At 38.8% G+C, this 23,099-nt stretch overlaps 1 protein-coding gene across 6 annotated transcripts in view; it reads left to right on the forward strand.

Moving 5' to 3' along the window:
* The window catches only part of Zfhx4 (zinc finger homeobox 4), a 176,015-nt gene that overhangs the window by 137,995 nt on the left and 14,921 nt on the right, over positions 1-23,099 (forward strand). For all 6 annotated transcript variants that reach the window (XM_051196585.1, XM_051196556.1, XM_051196603.1 and 3 more), the window contains 5 exons: positions 7,620-7,688; positions 15,479-15,592; positions 21,457-21,590; positions 21,798-21,998; positions 22,633-22,750. In XM_051196585.1, the coding sequence (XP_051052542.1) occupies positions 7,620-7,688; positions 15,479-15,592; positions 21,457-21,590; positions 21,798-21,998; positions 22,633-22,750 (636 nt within the window). The remainder of the gene's footprint in view (positions 1-7,619; positions 7,689-15,478; positions 15,593-21,456; positions 21,591-21,797; positions 21,999-22,632; positions 22,751-23,099) is intronic.

The raw sequence follows: 23,099 nt of genomic DNA on the forward strand, positions 1-23,099 counted from the left end.
TGTTTAGAGGTGAGCATTTATCCACTACTTATTCCCAGAGCCCTTGAATGCCCGTGAGTGTCCTAATTCTCCATCATTCACCAGAAGGAGAAACTTTTCTGACTGAGACTTGGTGTTTGACTTTTGGTATAAACAAGCATTTAGAACTCTGCTTGGTCTGCTTGGCACTGCTTCGATTTAACTAAATAACATTCCGCTCACACCTGGACCCTGTGATCTGCCCTGCCATAGTTTTTTTTTTTTTTTAACCAGATTTTGTAGCAGACACAATCCTTGAATGTCAGTGAGGGTAACTAATTTGGTCAATGTCAAATAGGGAGAAAACAGTGGGTCTTGGATTTACATCCAAGTGTATTTTGTTCTTAGATTCACAGGACTTCCTCTCAGCCCAAACATCTCCATGGGAGGAGTACTCAGTATTTTCTTAATGAAATAACTTGTTTGGTCAAAATAGGTTTCTTAAAGCCAGGTTGTTTTAGCAGACATGGCCGGTTTTATGTCATTGACATCTGACTTTTGTTTGAACAGAGGTTTCAAAGTAAAGAGAATTAATCCAAACAAGATAAAAATTGACCATGCCTTCTACAACTGGGCTACATCCTCTGACCCTCCAAAGTAACGGTTCTTGGTAGTTTCATAGGTGGTTGTTCCAAAGAACAATGCTTAAATATCTTATTGAACATGACTGAAATACAATATTGGGGGTAAGAAATTACAGAGGACAGAAAACACATTGAAAAACGTGCAACAAAGGTTTGAAGAAGTTACTCCATGGCTAAGTGTATATCTTGCCTAGTCCTAAGTTCTATTCCCAGACCAGACATTAGGTGACTCACAACTGCCTGTTACTCCAGCTCCTGGGGACTCTCATGCCTCTGGCTCAGTGGCACCTGCACTACTTCCCACCCCCTCAACCATTAATAAACTATCTGCATTTGTATCCATTTATGAGCCGTGGCGGCTCAAAGAGAAGCAACTATCATTACAGAAACCTTCGAGATGAAAATGCAAGAGACGCTATCAAAGCTTCTAAGTATAAATAAGTGCCTGAGCTAAAGAAATGGCACACTTCCCTCAAGCAGCACTTTTACAAGCAACCTTCCAAGGCACTTCAAGATATAGTGATATTTTACATTAAAAAATAAGAGCACAACCAGATGACTATTTGTTTTCTTTTTGATTAAAAGTCGTTTCAGAAAGCTTTTGATCTGGTGTGTAGGCACTGAGAAAATTCAGTGACGATGGATCAGTAAATCAAGCCATTTATGTATTAAAACTTAACTATGAAAAAAAAAACAAGTAAGATGTATTTTGAGAGTATTAAGTGAAATAAACCAATAGCAAAAAGATAAATATTGCAGAGAGTTGTTGATAGAGATGGGATGGGAGGCCACTAGCCAAAGAGCATAAAGTCTCAGTTAAGCAATCTGAGTATGTTGTAGACACATATAATATTATATTGTGTCTAGCATCACCAATACTGTGTTATACATATGAAAGAGGGTAGAAATACTGTGGGGCATTCTTACAACAACAAAGCTAGCTACAATTCAGAGGAAAAGAGTTAAACCAACAGTCAGTCTCTGAACATGTACAGAGACCCTCCTGGGGTAGATCAAGTTTCAATTGTTGGACCTGAGATATTTCCTCTGTTGATGAGCAACCATCAAAGTCAGCGAAAGCCACTGTGAGATGAGTTGGAAAGTATCTTGTACAACATAGATAGTGTAATGAATTCCTTAAACCTGAAATCCAAGTAACCAGGCAAGTTTGTGAGAGACGGGAGCAAAGCAATGCTTAAATTGTGACCATGGGCATTTGGCCTTCTGATTTCCAAGAATTCAAGAGTGAAACAGAATCTCCCGTGGGGAATTCGAGACTAGTAAACTTGAGAAAAAAAAAATTCAGTTCGAGAACTTTAAAATGCAAGACATTGAGAAGACGTTTGAGTAATTTATTGAAACTAATTGATATCAAGAACTTTGAAAATTCTAAAGCTCATTATACTGAGGTTAGAGATGACTCAGAAGTAAAAGTAGTAATTATATACTCCTGGTCAAAGAGTATCCAGGAGACACTTCAGTCAGTATGTAATGTACAACACAATAAAAGTATAAAAAAAATTAAAAATGGCAGTCAAGAAGCTTTAGTTTTCCAGAAAGAACAAACAACATCAAAACAAATCCAAGCCCATTCAGGTATTTGTCACAGCATATCCATCACCCTCCAGTCTGTTACTACCTGGAAGAAATCCTTCAGAAGAAAGCTCACTAAGTCACCAAAGATGGTGTTGCTTAGTTACTGGTGACCATTTGGTGGCATACTGGGTTGCTCAGCATTTTCGAGGAGCACTCTGTGTGTGCATAAGGAGCAAATGGAGAAGGGCCACATGAAACCATTTTTCACTGCAAACTTTCTTCATCTGAGCACTTTTGCAAGGCCCTAGCAGGCTCCAAGGGATGTTTCAAAATGTAAATGACCACGATAATAATAAATGTAGAATTTCATGTATCTTCTAAATGTTAATCTTGTTATGATGAATTTGCTTTGAAGGAGCTTGGGCTGTCTTTTGGAAGGAAAAAAAGAAATGAGCTCTTAAGCTTCCTGGCTGAGGACTCCTAGGGGCTGCCTGGGGCACACTGTCCAGGGGGGAAGGACAGAGCTTTGGAACCAGATTGACTCCTCCAAAACCCTCCCTCTGCTGTTCTGTGCCTTTGGAAAAAATGACTTAAACTGTCTGAGCTTTGATGTCTCATCTCCTTCCTAAAAGCTGCAATGCTCCCGTGACGGATTACTGGGAGGATGGGGAAGGAAATCCTTGTTACACGCCTGGAAACTGACTGGTGGTTTCCAGCAAATGCTAACTTATCTTTTGGAAACTGGAGCTCTGCACGTGTCTTCTCTTGTGTTCACGTCTTCAACATACCCATGAGTCTCATGGCTCTGAGAGAGGCCAGAGGGAGTCCAAACATAAATTGGGAGAAGAGGGGTTCACTAGATGACGGTTGTGGAGCCAGACTGTTTGAAACTTGTGCTATTTTAAGATTGCTTTACCTCCGTAATTAAAAATGAACTTTCTTCCCCGCGTACAGCATCAGTGGGTTTGAAGAATCACTGAAAACTACAGAAGAGAATTTCTTTCTATGTTAAAACAGTTGGTCTAGTGTTTATTTTCTGGCATTTATATTTTTTAAAATGCCAACCCATTACTAAAAATAGTGATTTATGTTTCTGTTTAGTGTGTTAGCAAATGAGTATGGGTGTGAGAGGCAGAAGTTTTTTAGGCAAACTGAGTGGGTATCTGCATTTACATGTTCCACAGGCCTCTCTCCAGTGTATACTCATGAAACTGTAACTACATACGTGTGTGTGTGTGTGTGCGCGCGCGCGCTTTGATCTCTGTGTATATAATGCACTGATTTTACTCTCTATGCATAACTATGTATAATTTATAAAAGAAGCACAGCAAGAGATTAAATGTAGCAAAAACAATAAAACATCAAAGGCTGATATTGGTGTTCAATCCTGTCTCCACGAATCCTCAGAGGCAAAAGCTCCTAGTTCCTGTCTCCTCCTCCTCCTCATATTCCTTTCTCCACCCAGCCATGTCTTCCTGTCTCTACCTCCCTAGTGCTGGGATTAAAGGCGTGTGATCCCAAGTGCTGAGTTCACCTTTGTGTGAACTGTTTCTTTTAGGATTGGATCTATTTTATGTAGTCAGTGTGGCCTTGAACTAAAAGAAATCCATCTACCTCTTAATCCTGAGTCACCACTGCCAAGCTTCTATAGCTAACTAGTATGGCTGCTTAGCTACTTTGGTCTCCTGCGGCTGAAATAAAGCATAAACAGTATAGCAACATAATTAAAACCACGACTTACTATAGATTCAGTAGCCTCAACATTCAATCCCTTTTTGAGCCATGAACGTTCACCGTTTCACTTAAATAAAGTAGATGTTTCTAAGTTTATCATTCACAGTCTAAGGCATATATAGAATGCATGATAATCACTGTAACTACGCCCTCTCTTTCCTTCTTCCCATTCCAACAATCCATCAGTCCTCCTTATAAATCCCTTGGCCACATTCATGCCCTTCTGTTTTGTTTTGTGATCCACTGCATTAAGCATGGCCATCTATGGCGACCAAGGGTCTTAGAAGGAGAGCAACATAGGTCCTTTAGTGCTGAACATCCAGCCATCAATAACTTGGGCTTTGCTGGGAGCCGTGAACCATCTGCATTCACGCTGTTTAATGAAAAGAGATGACCCTGACCGAGACTTTAACCTCTTCTTACTTTATTTGGTTTTCCCATGTTTGGTTGTTGTTTCTTAGAAGCCCGCACCTCTCTGGAAAGAAACAGAGAGGGAGAGGGTCTTTGGGAGAGCGGACAAGGTGGGTTCTGGGAAGAGTGGAGGGAGGAGAAACTATAGACAGGATGTAGTTTTTGAGAGATGAATCTAATTTCAACACAAAAAGAAAGAAAGAAAAGATAAAATAATAGACCATAAGATATGGGATTTGTAGTAATTACAGTTTTGTTTTGCTATCCCAATAAAGCAGGGGGAAAGGAATCGTTCAGAAAGCGGTGATTCCGTGGCCAAAAGTCATCAAGTATTCTTTATTTAAGGGAAAGAAAGGAAAGGTAAAGGAATCCTAAGACGGACAGGGTTATGGGAGGAAACGAATGTGCAAAATAAGGAGAAAGAAAGAACTCATATGGACTTTGATTCTCGGAAGTCAGTAGGTGCCCCGCCCCCAACAGTGAAGCTAAGGGAGGAGAGGAACAGAAAGAAAAAGGCTGAAGTGAACAGTTTGAGTAATTGCAGAACTGAAGGAAAAGCTGTCCTGAGGGCATCAAAAGCATCAGTTAGTTTAGCACCGTGCTAAGGGAAAACCGTTTCTGAAATGAAACCGCGAGGGTTCCAATCACAGCTCCATCTCTTGCCAACAGAGACAAAATGGGAATAAGGAACCTCAGCCAGTACAGGACACCAAGCAGATACTTCATGAGGTCTTGTTGTCGATGATGTCGATTTCCATGATCGATACCCTACTCCACAGAAAATGCTTCTGATTGTTCCCATGTTGTGTTAATAAAAATAGAGTAATTGGATTCCGTTTTCAAATATGTGATCATGACCAAATTGACAGGATAAAACCGGATTTTAGATAAGCCAAGTCAATTGCATTATTTTTAAACAGTATTAAAAAGGTCATATGCTAAAAAGAACACAAATTAGTAACCTAATTAAATCACTCACAGAGTGACAGATCCAGTTAAGAGCAGTCAGTTTGTTATTACAGACCAATTATTAGAGTGAAATACTGCAAGATGTTATGTATCATTACAAGATTCTAAACATTTCATTTTACACAGGCAGAAAAGTACAGATTAATCAGTTTGTTGATAAGTTAAAAGCTCCTTTATTAAAATATTTATATCAGTTGTATAAAGGGGAACACCATCGCTGAGGCTCTAAAACTGACTCTGGGGCACACTGAACTAACTACATGCCTTTAGAATGTAGTCGTAAAAGCGCTCACACTAAAGCAGGTTCCATGTTACAGTATGTAATTTTGATATTAATATTTTTATCTTGATATTCCACCCATGTTTCAAGCAAAATGATCATAGCCCAGCACAAATTATTTACTTACATTTTGTAATGAATGAACATAAATGTTTACAAAATGTTTTATGAAGTTACTAGAATTTTCAAAGGACCAATGAACATTGTTTCATGTTCTTTTCCACTTAAGCTCCTGGTCTTCCGTAAGCCTATGAAAATCTTTATGGGATTCCAAACACTGTACTACTAGAACAGGATCACTTAAATATTTTTCAGCTTCTTGACTAAATAGACATTAAATGATATCAGTTGAAATGTTAGTGAAGGGTCAGATTGGAAATAAAGGAGTTTACAGTATATGGGATGTTGTAGAAGGAACATAGGACAAGAAACATTGTAAAAGGACAGAGATTCAGAATGGGAAAAGAATAAGCTATTGAAAGCAATTTCTAAACTCTAGTCTTTTTTCTTTTAATTTTTTTTTATTTTAAAGTTTTTTCATATATATTTTCATCATATTATTTTCCTTCTCCCTCTCCTTTTAGATCTTCCCCCACCTCTACTCATGCAAGTACATGTTCTTTCTAAACAAATAAAAACAGAAAACAGGTATCAAATCAGACAAATAAAACCAATTAAAAAATACCACCTTCCCCACTGAAAGTGCATAAAAAAATATGAAGTCCATTTGGGGGCCTGCCCTGGAGTGCGGTTAATATGTTCAGGGAACCTCTATTAGAGAAAATGGATTTTCCCTTTCCCAACATTAATGTATCAAGTATCAATGTCAGGTAGCTTCTTGGTTTTGGGTGGGAACTGTGTCCACTTTTCCCTTCTCCCTACATGTGTCTTGTTTGAATAAGTTCAAGTGTTGTGTGTCCATAGGTTCATATATGTACTAGTCCTATGTGTCTTTCATTCCACTCTTAGAATCATCTACCACCTCCTACTCTTAAAAAAAAAAAATCTTTCCTTCTCTTCTCTCACATAGATCCCTTAACCTTAAGGTGTGGCTGTGGGCATGCTGATGGAGAGATACCATTTAGGGCTGAGTTTTCGAAAGTCTCTCATTCTCTGCATGTTATGCAGTTATTAAGTCTCTTCATGAATTACCATATAATGAAAGGCGCTTCTCTGATGAGGGTTGAGTGATACCCTGATCTGCAGCTATGCCATCACGTCATTAGGAGTAATTTTATTGCTATGTTCCCTAAGCAGAATAATCACAGTAGGTTTTCCCCTAGGGCCAATGACCTATCTAGTTTCAGGTTCCTGACCATTTTAGCAATGTCATTTATGGATTCCATCTCATGGAATGGGCCTTAAATCCAATTTAAAAGGGGGCATTGATTAGTCCCATTGCATTTGTGCCACTATTGCAAGAGTGTTATCATGTAGGTTGGTCACTGTTGTAAGCCACAGTGATTGTAGCTGAGTAACATTTATCATTACTTTTCTCCTCTGGTAGTATGCAACCATTTCTCTGTTCAAGTCAAGAGAAAGGGAGAGTGCAGTTGCATGAACATCAACATTCATGTTTGAAGTTAAGGTTAGCAAGACAGAAGGTTGGTACCATTCCTGCCCTGGTGCCCAATAAAGACGTGAATTTACTAATGATAGACTCATTCTTTAAATTTCTCTTAAAGTGTAAGAGGCTTTCTTTAGTCTCTCCCATCAGCTGTCACATACTAGGTTTTTCTTTTGTATACTTAATAAGGAAGTGAATGCTCATAAGTGTCATTATCATCACATATAGGCAGCCTCAGTCAATCACAGGGTGAAAATCTAAATAAGTTGTTTGTGCTTTCATGATGTTCTGTTTCGCTGCATTTGCTGTGTTTTGCTGACCACCAGGATTTAAATACCAGCTTATCCTTCCCTGATCTAATTTCTCCAATCACTGCTTACTAGAATGTCAAGCATGCTAGTCTTGTAAGCACCTCCTGGTACTCATTTCCTATGGCATCTGTACTTGCGGTTGGTTCCCTTACGTTAGTTATGTCCCAGAAAAGGGCATGCTTACTCATTACACTGATGTCTTTTTACAGAAACTGCCTCTTTGGGAGCCAGGACCGGTGAGGACGAACTTACAGAACAGCAGTTGAGGGCAACCTCAGGTAATTATATCTATGCCTCTCATGAGTTAACCTTGTTATAAATAAGCTGCACATGCATGATTAAAAGTAGTCAATATTTAGAGACCCTTTAGTAGTTTCAGGTTCTCAGAAAAAGCTGAAAGGTGTGGATTTTGCACAACATTGTTATATCATTTTTATACCATTGTTACCGTCCCCCAGTATGGGTAAGGCATAAGGGGCCCCTTCTGCGAAATAATATCTCTGTGCAAATAAAGATGAAAAAATACTCAGAATCAGATAACTGGGGTAACGAATATGGAGTAGGTGATCTGTCGAACAGAGCTGCTTAACATAAATGCCATGTGTTCTACCTAGGATACTGTAAGAATAAAACTTCAGAGCTGACTGTTAGTTTGGTTTAGACACCAGTTGGGGTGCTCACCCCTGTGGGAGGCTTATCCCCCTTCTCCCAAGAGTTCTTTGTTTAGTCTTGGGAGCATGGAGATTTCCCCTTCGTGTTAGCATGTCTACTGTTGCTTGTCTGGGTTAGGCAGCCATATTGCTGAAGTATCGCGAGCACTTTCCTGTCATTTCTGGTTACACAGCCTCACAGAAGACTCTATGGTCCTCTGCCTCTCACAATCTTGCCATCCCCCTTCCTTTAATGTTTCTTGGGCCTTGGGGACAGGAGTTACATCACAGACTTATCTACTGGGGAAGGGCACCCCAAGATCAGTGTTCCTCTACATTTTGACCAGTTGTTGTTTTATAAAGCACTCCTGTAAGGAGTACGGTTTTTCCTACCGCCGCCTGGTCTTGTCCTGCCGCCGCGCCAGCCCCAAATAATACACAGAGACTCTGTATTTGATATTATACTGTTGGTCAGTTACTACTTTCTTATCGGCTAGCTCTGTCTTAAGTATTAACCCATTTGTGTTAATCTATGTATTTCCATGTGGTCTTCTTACCCGGAGCCGGCTGCCGCGTACTGCTCTCTCCAGACTCTCCATCTTGACTCCTCCTTACTACTTCCTATTTCCTCCTTGTCTCCTAGCCCCTCCTATCTTCCTTTCCTATTGACCAACAGTGCTTTATTATTAACCCGTATGAGAAACATATACAGAATGACATCTCCCATCACACTCCAAGTGATCATATGCATACGAGCAACACTACATGGACCCACCAGGCTCCATTTATATATTTATACATATTATATATAACAATAAAAATGGAAAGAAAGTAGGCCAGGAATTTGAGAAGGAGCAAGACAGAAGATGGTTGGAGGGAGGGAAGGGGAGTTTAGGGTGAATTGATGCAATTATATTTTAATTAAAATATTTACCTAGTAAGTTAGCATCTCAGGTAAATAAATTTAATATATTCAATAAAAAAAAAGAATCGAAATTCTTGGACCTTACTCCAGACCTACAAATCAGAAGCACTGTGCATGGAATCTGGCAGATGACAGTGGAGGTCTCAGGACCCTATCATCTGAGCAAAATGGGAGGTACTCCTTTAGAAGCAGTGGTGAAACTTCAGGGAGGAAGTAGATTATGATATTAAGTCCTGAATATTGAAAACTAGAAGCTCTTAAACAAACAAACAAATTGGGAGAATACTTTCCCATGAAGATGGGAAAATTTTGGCTTCATGACAAGAAGCTAAATAAGGCGAACACAGGGGAAGCTTAATGAGGGAGGAGACAGAAGTGTAAGGTAAATCCCAAAGTATGCATAATCTATTCAGCGGAGTCATAGTGTATTAGCTTAAGTAAAATAGTAAAATGCAAAAGCTCAAGCAATAAAAGAGATCAACTTTATTTAGAATTTAGTATTCACTAAATGTGAGTAGAAACAGAGTTTGCTGATGAGTAGGATGAGGATGTGTGTGTGTGTGTGTGTGTGAGAGAGAGAGAGAGAGAGAGAGAGAAAACAAATATCATTTGTGGTTGATGCTCTCACATTGCAAACTGCATTGGTGAACATGTAGCAAATTGGAGTAAGGTTGGATAAGCATGATGATGAGTCTGGATCTGGCACATTAAGTTCGATACACACACACACACACACACACACACATATATATATAAACAAACATGATATATATATAATTTTACACATCTGTGTAGAGTGGGGTAATTTAATACCACGTGTTTTAAGAGACGATATGCATAGAGAAGATGGCTGGAGGTATTGTTAGTATTCAGGCATCTGTGCTGGCCTGCCCTTGGGGTTCTTGACTGGAAGCGTCCTCAGCTGCAGCCACTAAGAGCATCACTGTGCACATTCACTACGTTCCCTTTAAAAAAAAAAAGAAAAGGGCCCTGTTCACCTACTCACTCACTCTCTCTCTCTTCCTCTTTCTTCCTCTCTCTCTCTCTCCTTCTCCCCCAGTCAAACAAGCAAGCAAACCTCTGCTGAAACCTGTCATATGGTGTCTCTCTCTTACCTGCTTTTCTTAAATCACAACAGGTATTCCAGTATTTAGAGGTTGTATAGTAGCAGAGGTGCTAACGTAGGGCAATGAGGCAGAGCTTTCAGAGAGGTACACCATAGCCCCAAAGAGTGAAGCCCAAGACAAGGAAAATCAACGTCTGCTGAACAAGAAGTGAGCTGTGTTTTCACTGGTGACTTCGAGAAGGGTGTTTGATGTGAATAGAAGCCAAGCTTCTAATTTTTGGTATTTTTTCTTTAAAAAAAAATGAAAGATATGTAATAAATGTGACTCAGCAGAAAATTAAAAAAAAAAAAAACAAAAATTGAGAACACATTACTAAAGCAAAATCCATTTTAAATTGTATTGAGGGGAAACAGAAGGACTGGGTGATGTCTGAGCTTCTCTTTTTCTTCCCACAATTTCTTTTCTAAAGTTAATTCAGCATATCTTGCTGTCTGCTACATTCCAGCTACTACTCCAAGTACTTTAAGCATACGCTTGCTTAAATATTTACACATATGTAAATATATATTATATATTGAAATCTCTACTCTCATAAAATATTTACCTGTTAGTGTAAATAGATAATATACAACCAATTTCGGCATACAATATTATTTAACATCAACACACACAGAAAGAAAACCACGAATCCACCCAGAAGCATTAACTTTCATTAGAATCTCAGGAAACATTTGTTGGAGAAGGAAACAATGAATAGTACTATGATAACAGGACACTCATTTTTAAATACATCGTTTCTGTGAGCATCACTTTTAATTGACTTCTACATATCAGTGTTTAAGAAGCCTATGAAATGGTTACTTTTAATTGATTTTTGTCCACATGTTGAAACTGATACTTTCTAAGTTGGACACAAAGGGAAGGGGGGAACTTATCCAGTGGGGGGTGGGGAATGTACTTGATTAGATAAGGATACACAAGAGGACATACAGGGGAGAAAGAGCCTGGATCAGGAGCGTCACTTAAATAGAACTTTATTACAGACACAGTCAGGGATCACTCAGGACTAAACTTGCTTAAATTAGGAACTTTACAGCTGGGTTCAACAACATCTTGCAGGTTCTTTTGATACCTGGAACTTTGAGAAGACAGTTTTCAAGCCGTTTAGTAAAGATCATTTAAAGAGAGAGGAATCTGGAACATAGATCAGGACCAGGTGTTGGGAAGGTGTCCTTGTTATACACAAAAGACTGAGAGTTTTCTCTGTAGGTGATGAAGGCCACAGGAGGTGGATGTTGAGTTGGGCAGTTGGATGCAGGCACATCAGGTAGAGAATAGGTTTCAAAGAGGAGAGCCTGGACAAGGAGGCCGTAGAGGAGTGGAGAAGTGAATTCTCACACAAGAATGTATCTAGGATGGAAAAGTCCACTATATCAAACTGAAGATGTTTGAGTTACCTACCATCTATCTCCTGCTTCTTCAATATGTAATGAATCTCACTCATGTGGAAGCTGAGTTGGTTTAACTTGTAAAAGTAGGTGGAGAGTGGTCATTAGGCTAGGGAGGGTGGAGGAAAGGTTAGATAATGGGTTGTTAAATTCAACTAGACAGGAGGAGTAAATTCTGACATTCTGCAGCACAACAATGTGACCACCATCCGTAACATTTGGTTTTATTTTATAGAGTACTAGGACAGGAGTTCCTAACACACACAGAATCGCAAATGCTCATGGAGACAGGAACTCTAATTAACCTGGCTTTATCAGTGTACATTATACATGCACAAACTATCCTGTCGTCATATGTCAAAATACCACACCATGTCCTCTCGATATGTGCAGTTATTACATGCCAATTGAAAATGAAGCCTGCAAGTCTGGGTCAGCAGGAGCAGTACACATGAACAAATCCAGGCACAACACACACACACACACACACACACACACACACACACACAGAGAGAGAGAGAGAGAGAGAATTAAACGAATTGTGTGATATTTTCTTTCAAACATTAAAACCAGGATATGCTCACGCCAGTTGCTATGAAAACAGGCATATGTGCACTGGCTGAGATACATGCTTAGAAAGCATACATTATAAACTGTAGGATAAATTGATAGTGGTTTTCCATTTTTTCTATAATTAAATGAAAATATTCTAAGCCAATCACTCAAACCCTTTTAAATCTACTCAAAGTATAGGTGTGAAGGAGCCCATGATCGCTGTTTCAGGCATGTTTGAAATGCTTGGCAAAGTTAATTGAACCATGCTTCTGTAATGCTTCTACAATAGTATATAGAGCGCAGCATGTTATGCTCCTCGAGTCTCCTGAAACGTTTGAAAATGAAAATGCCACGTCTCTTTCCTGAGAACTGACTCTAGAGGGAAGGGACCCACGTTTTAAGCAAGAGCACCTATATGCCGTAACGTTTAACGTGTAGATAAACATTTTCTTTCCACGTTCTTCGTTGTTAAAGGAGACTGAGCACACACATGCTTTAAGACAACGGTGCTGTGGAGAACTATAACGGGCTTTGTTACCGTTGCATGTGATGCATCACGGCCTCAGTAAAAAACGGGAGCTGCTTTAGCACGTTAGTTCTAGAATTTTATATACAGTGCTTGTTCTCCTCAGTTCTGTGGTTCTCTCTTGATGCATTAACATGTTGTCTGTGATTTTCCTAGAAGACATTTTATATCTTATGACGTTTTACAACTGAGGAAATTTGGTGTTTAAGGTAGAATGTAGCCACTCCTCCTCATCCAAAACCCGAGCCTACAGGGTTGTTAGAGAACGTGGTTTCTTCACATTACTTTTGACTCTAAAGCCCATTTATATAATGAATGTCAAATTTATTTCTAAAACTCTCTTTGAGAATGAAAGTGACCTTTTTCTCTGGCTCATATGGAATTTTATGGTGTGGAGAAATTACCTTGTGATTATTTTTTGCATGATTAAAATTTGCAAAGTTCTTATGGCTCCAAAGAGCCTACCTGTAATAAACAGCTTTCGCCTTCTAAACCACAAAACGGGTCTGAATTGCTTGAGCATTAGAGCTAATTGCCTGCCTACTTCAAAGGAAGAACTGAAAAGAGAGAGGGGAAGAGGAAAAAAAAATAAAACCTCACAGGAGCAGGGGCAGGGCAGAGGACTCCACCACTCAGGGCGCTGAGCTGTGGCTTGGAGAAGCCAGGCAAAGTTATGGCCTCAGAACTGCTGTTTGCCATTAAGTTGATGGGGAGCGTCTATCCCACAATCTTCCCCTGCTGTGGACACAGAGTCTTTGTTCACATTCAGATTTCTCAAACTGCTGCCAGGGTCAGGCTGAGGTCAGACACCACAGTGATGTATAGAAGAACATGTCTGGGAATTTCTCTCACACTTGAAACACATACCAGAAAAATGAAGAAGAGGTACTTACAAAAATCTGCCTGATGAGACCCAGATTATACTGTAGCCTGCTTTTTAGTGCCTTCATAATTTTTTTTTTCCTTTTCCTGACACACAATGTTTTATTAATGGGAGTTGCGATAGCCCTTACAATTTTGTGTCCCCTAGAGATAAGGCTGCTGGGTAGCACTCTGACACTTCATTTTCTAGCCCTGGGGGGAAGGTCCAGTAAATCTACTCAAAGAACTCTTGCATCCTTCCTCGGGATGAGTTGAAAAGTAATTGTCATGAGCCTGGCACTAGATACTCTGTCACGTGTGCATGTGGAGCTGGCAGAGACGCAGCCTAATCTGGTCATGATCTCAGCCTCCGTCTTCTTGAAGCCCCTCTCAGGGGCTGTACCCACAGCCTCGCTGGCTGCTGGGAGGAGAGACAGATGCCGGGGTGGGGGAGGATGTGGGAGGGCAATCACTGATTATCATCAATAGGGGAAAGCAATATAGTGCTACCAAACACTGAGGGTTTGTCTTCTTGAAGTGAAATTTCCAAGCATCTCTGCCCAAAGGGGCACCTTCCCAGACACTTAGATTGCTTTCCACAGTGCAAATCTGGAATAAATGCATTCATATTACCGCATCTTGGAGGACTCTCAATTGAACCCAATTCTTATTTGGAATGTATTAAATGTCCTGTTTTTCCTTTTTTGCTTACACAGTTGCAGAGCATGCCTGGAAACTGAACCACTAAATAGATTTTTTTTTTTTTTTGTCCTCAGCTGCTATATATGACAGTGGATATTTCATTCTGCTGCCAGAATGTTATTAATAAAACATGGGGTGTGGAGAGGGCCACGATTTCCCCTTTCAATCACTGTAGCATTTGCAATGAAAATTTTATTCAGTGTGTAATTTTCAGTGAATGCTTGACACTTGAAATGTCCGTAGCAGCATTTTGTATGGCTATTGAAGGGTTAATTGTATCATGTTCTCAGAATAAAAGCTCTGCTTATCAAAAGCAAATAGGAGAGTGTATGCAAATGTGTTCTGATGACCTTTTGCCTTTCCAGGGTTAATTTATATGGTCATTAACGGTTTTATGAATTTGTGCGGACTGGCGCTTCAAATCCCATTTTGCCTTCTTCTCCTAGTTTATGTAATTCCTACCTGAACTGGGGAATATGGCATTTATTTATTTATTTATTTTATTATTTATTTATTTTTTTGCACTGCTATGAAAGCAGCATGCCATGCTGTGGGGAGTTGTGAGCCTGGTTATCTGGCATTACTCAGATTGCTAAAAATTCATTAAAATGTGACATCGGCATACCCAGAGACAAATGATGGCAGGATGGAAGAGGGCAGTAGGCCTTTCACGGATTAGTGCCACACAACCCCACATAGAGGCTAACTGCGTAAACAGATTAATCCACCAGCAGCGGCATAGCGCGATTTACAGAATAATTAAGTAGGTTTGAGTTACTAGTAGGATTTCCATGTAATCTAGCGGGTGTGATCCTGTGAATGAGGTGTGGGGTGGCACAGTTGGCTTACGAGTACCTCCTTATGTCAGAGCTCTGTGGAGCTTTCCTCTACAGACAAATCCCCCAGGGGAACTGAAGTTCGGGTATCTCATAAGGAAATCGTAAGGAAGCCATCCAAGGTGTGCAATGTGAACCCAGGAAGAACCCCTGTCCATTCAAAATCGTAGTTGTCTTCTATCCATTCCTCCCACCCCGCCCCTCTTTTGCGGGCTAAACTATAGGAAAAAAATGGTCTGTTACCTTTTAATGGCATGTAAATGCTCTCCAAGTATTAAGATGCTCTACTTTTGAATGAAAACCTGCATTAGGGTGGTCTCAGTTTGTTCTAATGTACACTTCTGCCTCAATGTATAATTTCTGTTTTTTTAGTAGGAAGATGTGTAGACAACTCATAGAAAAATTCAAAAACAAACTGGATGGTAAAGGTCACCCAGTTGATAGTAGTGGACATTTCCGGGCTCATCAATTTTTCTCACTGATCTGCTTTCTTAGCAGAAGAGCAGAGTGAAGAGGCAGGAGGAGCCCTGAAGCCTACTTCAGTGACTGAGGATGATGAGACAGAAACGCAGAGAGACAATAGTGAAGGCAAAAGCTCTAATAAAGACCCTGGTAAGCGGCTAGCCTCCTTCCCTTTTCCATTCCCCTATACCCATCCATTCCCCAAAGCCAACCTTCCCTTCACTGCATCCCCCAATAAAGTGCATTAAATGCCTTTATTCATTTTAAACTGTCTGAACATTCCCACTACTATTCATGGTGTGTGCGTTTTGCATGTGATTTCTATCAGTAGCCTCCCATTGACCTATTTTTAATCATAACCATCTGACAGAATAGATGTGGATAAGATGAAGAATATTACAGGATGACTAGTGAGATTATTTTTTAATCAAATCAGTTTGTGTGCTTGTAATTTTTTAAGCGCCTTTCATTAATCTTAGCTATACTTGTGATTCCTCTGATGGCATATTAATTTTTCATAAGCTCAGGATTAGATATCACTTGAATTTTATCATTCAATCATATGCACCCTCTCATACTATGTAACCCTAAAAATAAATGCTCCTTTCTCTCTCTCTCTCTCTCTCTCTCTCTGTAGCTTACACTCAGGAATTTGCCCTTTTTAAGGGCATCTATTTGAGGCATTTCAAACGAAATCCAGTAGAAAAGTTTACAGATGATTCGGCCTAAGAAGGAGGAAATATCATTGAAAAGGGATTAGGTGCTGGGTAATTCTGATCTTCTAGAATACACAAATCCCAGTAATGGAAGCTACTGTCTTTGAAAACAAACCTTCGTGTCATGACATTTACTTGTGCACAAACAAACCCTAGGCCAGCATCTGGTGTGGATACCTACGGCTTTTTCTGTGTTTGATTTGGCAAATATATGGCTTCATCCATGCTTTGTATGTATGAGATGGAAATCTGTGGCCGCGATGAATATTACATTGGCCACTTTTGCTGCACGCTATACCTAGTTTTATTATGTTGGACTCGTTGAAGCAGAAGAAGTGCTGAAACGTGTTCAAGCCTATTAGTCTCAGGTAGTCATCTATCTTTTTCTTGAATTCCAGTGACAGCACATATAAAGCGCCTTGTGTTCAGTAGAAAGATACCGGAGTGCACAGAATTCATCATTTTTCTTTTCTTCTTTTTTTTTTTTTTTTTTTTTTTTTTTTTTGCATATGAGTTTGTTTAAATCTCAACTATCCCATAAGTCCTTATATGCCTAAATAATTTTCCTCCCCAAACTATTTAATACTAAATTTCTCACAGTTGTCCAATGAGAAAAGCATTGTTGTTATTTGCTTCTAGGATATAGTGTCAAGCATATGATTCTAATTTGATCTAAGCAAACAGGATCTCAGGTTAGTATCTTGCCTAAAGTGGAACCTCGGAAAAAGATGCTATAACAGCATAAGAGTAGGCAGGCTCCTGAGGCAAATGATACGGGATTTGTAGTACCTAATGTCAGCAATACATCCATCCAAGGAGATGCCATTTGAAAAGATAGCCAGTTTATGCCATCTAAGACAGACCTCACTGAGATGAGTAACTTGCTAGTTGGTGGGTGGTAGGATTCTCTTCATTTGGTGTTTGATGTGCTTGCGCCGGAAGACTACAAGGCATTTCTTCTTTGTTCGTCAGAGGAACATGCAACACAGAAAGATATGGCAGGGTTCGCTGGGTGTTCATACATGTAGAACCTGAAGGTTGTTATCGAACATCTATTTTCTAGGATGTTGGCAGGGATGGGCTGTGGGAGTACTTTTGAAAATGGATCCCATATTACTCTTGAGCATCACACGAGAGATGCGGAAGCTCTGTCTCCACAGTGCAATTTACTGCTCTGCATAAGTCCTGAGCTCAATTGCTCCCCAAAGGCCCAATGAGTTATTGTTCTTCTTTGAGTTTCTAATTGTACCATGTAGATAAGGATGGGCTATGTAGAAAGGCAGATCATTGAATAATGGCAGTTATTTAAAATAAATGTTATCCCTGCTTAAAAAAACAAAAAAAGCATCCCCAGGTATAAGCAAAGAGTTAAAAATGAGCTCTAAACAAGAGCCAACTTTTTAAAAGCAAATGTTGAGATGCAAATATTTAGCTCTGAAGCCTTGCAGCTTTTAAGGGAGCTCTTGTTACTTAAAACTAACATGAACTTTAAACAAGGTTCTGTGCTTTCTGAATTCAATCTTCCCAGGTTGAAAATGTATTCCATGATTGTTGTTCTTTGTAAAAGTGTATCTACTGATTAGGTAACCACTTATTTATATTCTTTTGTTCTTCTCCCACCTATAATTGTCAAAAGAGTAAGCATGAACTTACAAAGCAACTGCTGTGCTAGTCTGGTAGATGGGAAAATAGATTGACCCCACTTTAACCTTGAAATTTTTAGGCAAGAAGGAATTAGCACATGTCTGGAGCAGTGTGTTGGTAAGCTGCTGTGTTCTGTTGCTAATATTAATCTGCAGGACTACAGCTTTCAAAGTGAGACTTGGTAATATGCAAGTTATATTTGCTGAATATTCATTCATAATAGAAAAGCTTCCTAATACCTCATTTATATTGTCATTTAAATCTAGTGCCACTTTAGATTAATTATAATCCAAATTATAGCTCAGTGCAGTATGAGAATTAATATAGAGTTTATCCAGATTAATACATTTGCATTGAAAATGTAATATGTCTCTGCCATGGCTAAGGGGACCACTTTTTAATAAGGGAGTAAACATGAAGGAAGATGGAAATTAACCTTCATTATTGCAATTAAAATTATCCTTCCATTCTAGTCTCATTAGAAGAAATACTGTACTGGTAATTACAATTTTGAATTACTTGAGTTAAACAACATCTGTTACATATGAGTTTTAAAGTATTCAAACTTTATCAAATGTATTTATAAATATAATAACCCTGTATTTTGATTTATTATTTTTCAAGGTTCACTGTAACATGTGTGTTATTGGATTTTCCTGACTTGTTATAAATATAAACCATTTTATAGCCTTCTGTATTTTAGGGATTGAGAATTAAGTAGGCAGCATCTGAATTGAAATGAATTATGTCATTTTTATATTAGCAATCTCTTGCAAGTTAAATAATCTTGTGACTGACAGATAATCATTGGCTCATGTATTTGGCAGTACTTATTTGTAATTAGACTTCATTTTTTAGTTAAAATTCATTAAAATGACATTGTTCTTTGAGAATATTGTGGTGTCCTTAACGATACAAAATAAATTATGGTCTCATTTCAATTTTTTTTTTCTGCTCCAGGGTAACAAATAGGGTTTATTTCAAATGAAGTTGCAAATATAAACTATGAGTAATCACAAAACTTAATCAAAAGCTTTCCTAAAATTAATTGGCCTTACTTAATACAAGGCATTTTTTTCTAGCCTAACACAATTCAGATAAAAGACCTTGGATTTGATTTCCTATAATTTACCAGCTATGCTACAGTATTAAATATGCTATAAACAAACATAAAAGAATGTATGAAACGTTAGTGCATCACCTACCTAGGTCACCTTGGAAGATCTGCCTCACACTCTAGAATCTGTTTGTCTTGTAACTGAATCTGAAATTCTTGCCTTCTATTATTGTCAAGTGCCACTAAATTAATGAGTACTGATGAGCATAAAAATGAAAACAGTATATCACTTAACGTACACAGAGTTAATTATGCCAAACTTTTATACCAGGGAGTAGGTTTACTATAATGGCTTACACCTTCAAACCATACTATTTTTCCATCCTTTAAAGTATCCTTTATATATGTTGATGGAAATGAATTCATGGCTTAATATTTAGTGGAACTGGAACTATCTAGAAAGTTAATTTTACTTTTGATGTCCCAAGAGGCTTGCAAACAACAAATTATGGGAATTATTTTTCAACTTATGTGTGACAGTTGTGGTTGTACAGGGAATTTAGTCAAGTTATTATTTGATCTCGTCCATTAAAAAATATAAGGGAATATGACATGGTATTGCTCTCTGCAGGGAGCACTGTTACTCACTAATGGGAACTTTTAAAGAAAAGTCAATCAAGAACAGACAACTGATAGGCACTTGTTACTTAAAGTGACAATCATTTCTTTTACAACTTGGTCTGACATGTTGAATAGCTGATTGTATTGGCAAGTGTTATGTTACACATTGCTTTTCTTAAATGATTTAGGGCCTTAAATGAGACTGTACAGAGTACATGCTTTATCTGTTTGGAGAAATAAAAGACAAAATCTTGATTCCATAATTGTAAGAAAACATCCCAGTTTGGGGAATATTATTGGACATCAAATACTTGAACATTTTTAATCAATATAATGAGAGTTGTAAGATTCTTTTACAAATTTAACTTCACTCATCCACAAATGTTACCACTTTTCAAATAAAACACATTTAAAATTTCTCTAAGAGAATGTAGTAGGTACAATTTCAAACAGGAACAAGACAGCAGTATCCACTACAGTATGTGAGAGACTAACCATAACCATTATGCCACATTCACTACAAACACCAAAGAAATAAAACCACGTCCATCTTTTCAAGTATATACTATTTTAATTTCCTTCTCTTAAGAATTACTCTCATACATTTAATTTTCTTCCTGAATTCTAAGTTTCTGAAGCACTTATAGGGTCTAAAGGATTCATCTCTACCCAGGGTAGAAATAGAATGAGATTTTGGTTTTTGTTCTCTTTTTTACTTTCTCATTTTGACTTGTTTCTATAACATTGCTGACCTCGTTTTTAAATTAAAACTGGGTTATTTTGTAATAAGGTGCAATTTGTTCATTTATAGGAACCGTATGTGGATTGAAAAAAAAAATCAAGATAAGTCTTCATGTGCAGCATACAGGCAGATTGCCCTGGACTGTGTGTCTATGCGGGGTCTGATAGCAATCAATGCAGCTCCACTGCATCTCAAGATGTATTTGCACCCGGTTGTCCAGTGGTAGTATCTTCACCCTGGAAATAATTTAGTTGCAAATTGACTGGAAGATGGTGAAAATTGAAAGTTAAAATTAGAAATACTCATAATAAACAGCAGAAAAAAAGGTCAGATGATGCCGTGCTATGATGAGATTGGAATGGCTGGTAAATGAGGTTTTGTGTTTGTCGTGAGATGTATGTGACATGCCTACCCGATGTCGATGTAATATCCAGCCTCGAAGAGGAGATTACCAGGCAAATTGATGCTGGGGAGAATTTTCTGTGAGATTGGAAAATTAGAATTGTGCTCCCCCGCCCACCCCCTGCCCCTTTGATGTCTTGAGGTCCCTTCACATTAATACTGGCCAACTGGGCAAAATTTTAATCATCATTAACACAAATATTTGGATTAACCTCATAAAACAGTTGTCTTCTTGAGATTCCTGCTGTAACGTTATATGCCTAGTCAATCTTCTACAACCACTGTGTCACCTATTCAAGACACTAATCTTAGAAATGAATTAGATATTCAGTTTTAAAATATTAAAAACTCTAAATCCAATCATGGCGTAAACACATCATTGTTTTAGTTTCTGAATTAGAGCTCATCCAGCAACTCCTCTCAGGGTTTTGAAATCGCAGGACTTGTGAATTTAGAAAGGAGATAGGTCACTGTAAGTGGGGGAAAATTAACGATTTTCTAAGTCAGTATTTGTGTATGGGAGTAGATTTGCTTTAATGTGATAAAGGCATACCGAGACACCAGAGAACACATGTTATTGATGAAACTTTCAAGGCCATCTAGGGTTATCTAAACAGAAGTCAGGAGTACGGTTTCAGATAGATGTGCAAGGTCCACTCAGTGGACAGAAGGAAGAGCGCTTTTGGTGTTTTGAGATTAGCATCATCTAAAGTGCTTGTCTGGTTTTTTGCTCTTGTTTGATCTGGTAGATTGGGAGTCACAAGTGTTTTATTTACTCTGATTGTAACATTGCATTTACAAATTGAGTTGTTCTATCCTTTTTGGGAATTAGGAATAATCACCCCAGAGAAAGAGCTGAAAGTCAGTGTGGCAGGGGGCACACAGCCACTTCTGCTAGCCAAAGAAGAGGACGCAGGGACAAAGAGGTCAAAACCTACAGAGGACAACAAATTTTGTCACGAACAGGTGAATATGTGGTTTTCTCTTTGGTGCATGAATCGATTTTTTTGTTTGTTTGTTTGTTTCTAGGTTCCTAGCCTTTTTTGTACACTGTTGAAAAGCACATAGACATCACAAGTGACCCTAGCATTGCCTCTTGACGTTACAACTCACAGCCTGACGTTGTCAAAGCGTATCAGCTAATAATGGCCATGCTTATTCGATCTTTTCCAGTTCTACCAGTGTCCTTATTGCAACTACAATAGTAGGGACCAAAGTCGGATCCAGATGCATGTCCTGTCACAGCATTCTGTACAGCCAGTCATCTGCTGTCCCCTCTGCCAGGATGTCCTCAGCAACAAAATGCACCTCCAGCTGCATCTGACCCATTTGCACAGTGTGTCTCCAGACTGTGTGGAGAAACTGCTTATGACAGTAAGGATGCCAAAGGATGATGTGGGCCTGTGTTGTTATCAGTGTACACCTATAGTTATGGGTTCATAGAAACTCATCGCTTCTGAGCTGCTTGGAGACCTTTATTGTCTGTGCCAGAGAAATCACAGCAAGAGACCCATCTGAGGTCCTTCTTGCTTGGGAAAAAAAAATGATATGATACAGCGTACAGCTTAATTAAGGATATTTTGTGGTTCTTTTTGTAACAGTTAAATGACTCTTGTGGGTACCTTTAGCTTAAAAGTTTCTTGGTTATCCCCAGTCCTTCAAAAACATTTAGGTCATAGCATTAAAAGAAGAATATTGCACTATAATGATATTGAAGTGGTAGATGTCCCTGTTTGGGTTAGAAAAATGTAAGTGGAATATATATATATATATATATATATATATATATATATATATATCCGTACATGTATTCCAGTATACATATATATATATATATATATATATATACCCACAGAATATATTGTAGTGTGTGTGTGTATGTATATATATATAGATACACACACACACACACACACACACACATACAAAATGAATCCATGTATTTATTTATTTATTTATCCACTGGTTTCCAGAGCACATTTAACACAGTTCCCTTCGGTGTTCAAAGGTGCCTGTCCCTGATGTAATGATGCCAAACAGTTTGCTACTGCCAGCAGCTGCCCCTGAGAAATCAGATCGGGACCCACCTGCAGCCATGTCAGCAGAGGGTTCTGGAAAATATTCAGGTACGCATGCCTGTGATGATACCGCACGGAGGAAACTTTCAGAACTCGCCAGAAGCAGTGCCCCACAATTATCCTACTGAAGACAATTATCTATCTATCTTGGTTACAATGAATGCTCCGTTGACATCCCCCTGCTGTCTCTTCTCCGCCCCCAACTCTTCTTGTGCCCCCTCTGTGTCTTTAATTACTACTGTTTCACACACACACACACACACAGAACCCGCTGAGTCCTCTTAGCGCTGGCCATATGTACATGTGTTTAGAGCTGACTACTTGGAACTGGTATTTAACCACTAACCAGGGTGTTCCTTTTTGAAGAAAACTGGATCTCTCCGCAGTCATTAACTGT

This window comes from Phodopus roborovskii, unplaced genomic scaffold, assembly GCF_943737965.1.
Source record: "Phodopus roborovskii unplaced genomic scaffold, PHOROB, whole genome shotgun sequence".
NCBI lineage: Eukaryota > Metazoa > Chordata > Mammalia > Rodentia > Cricetidae > Phodopus > Phodopus roborovskii.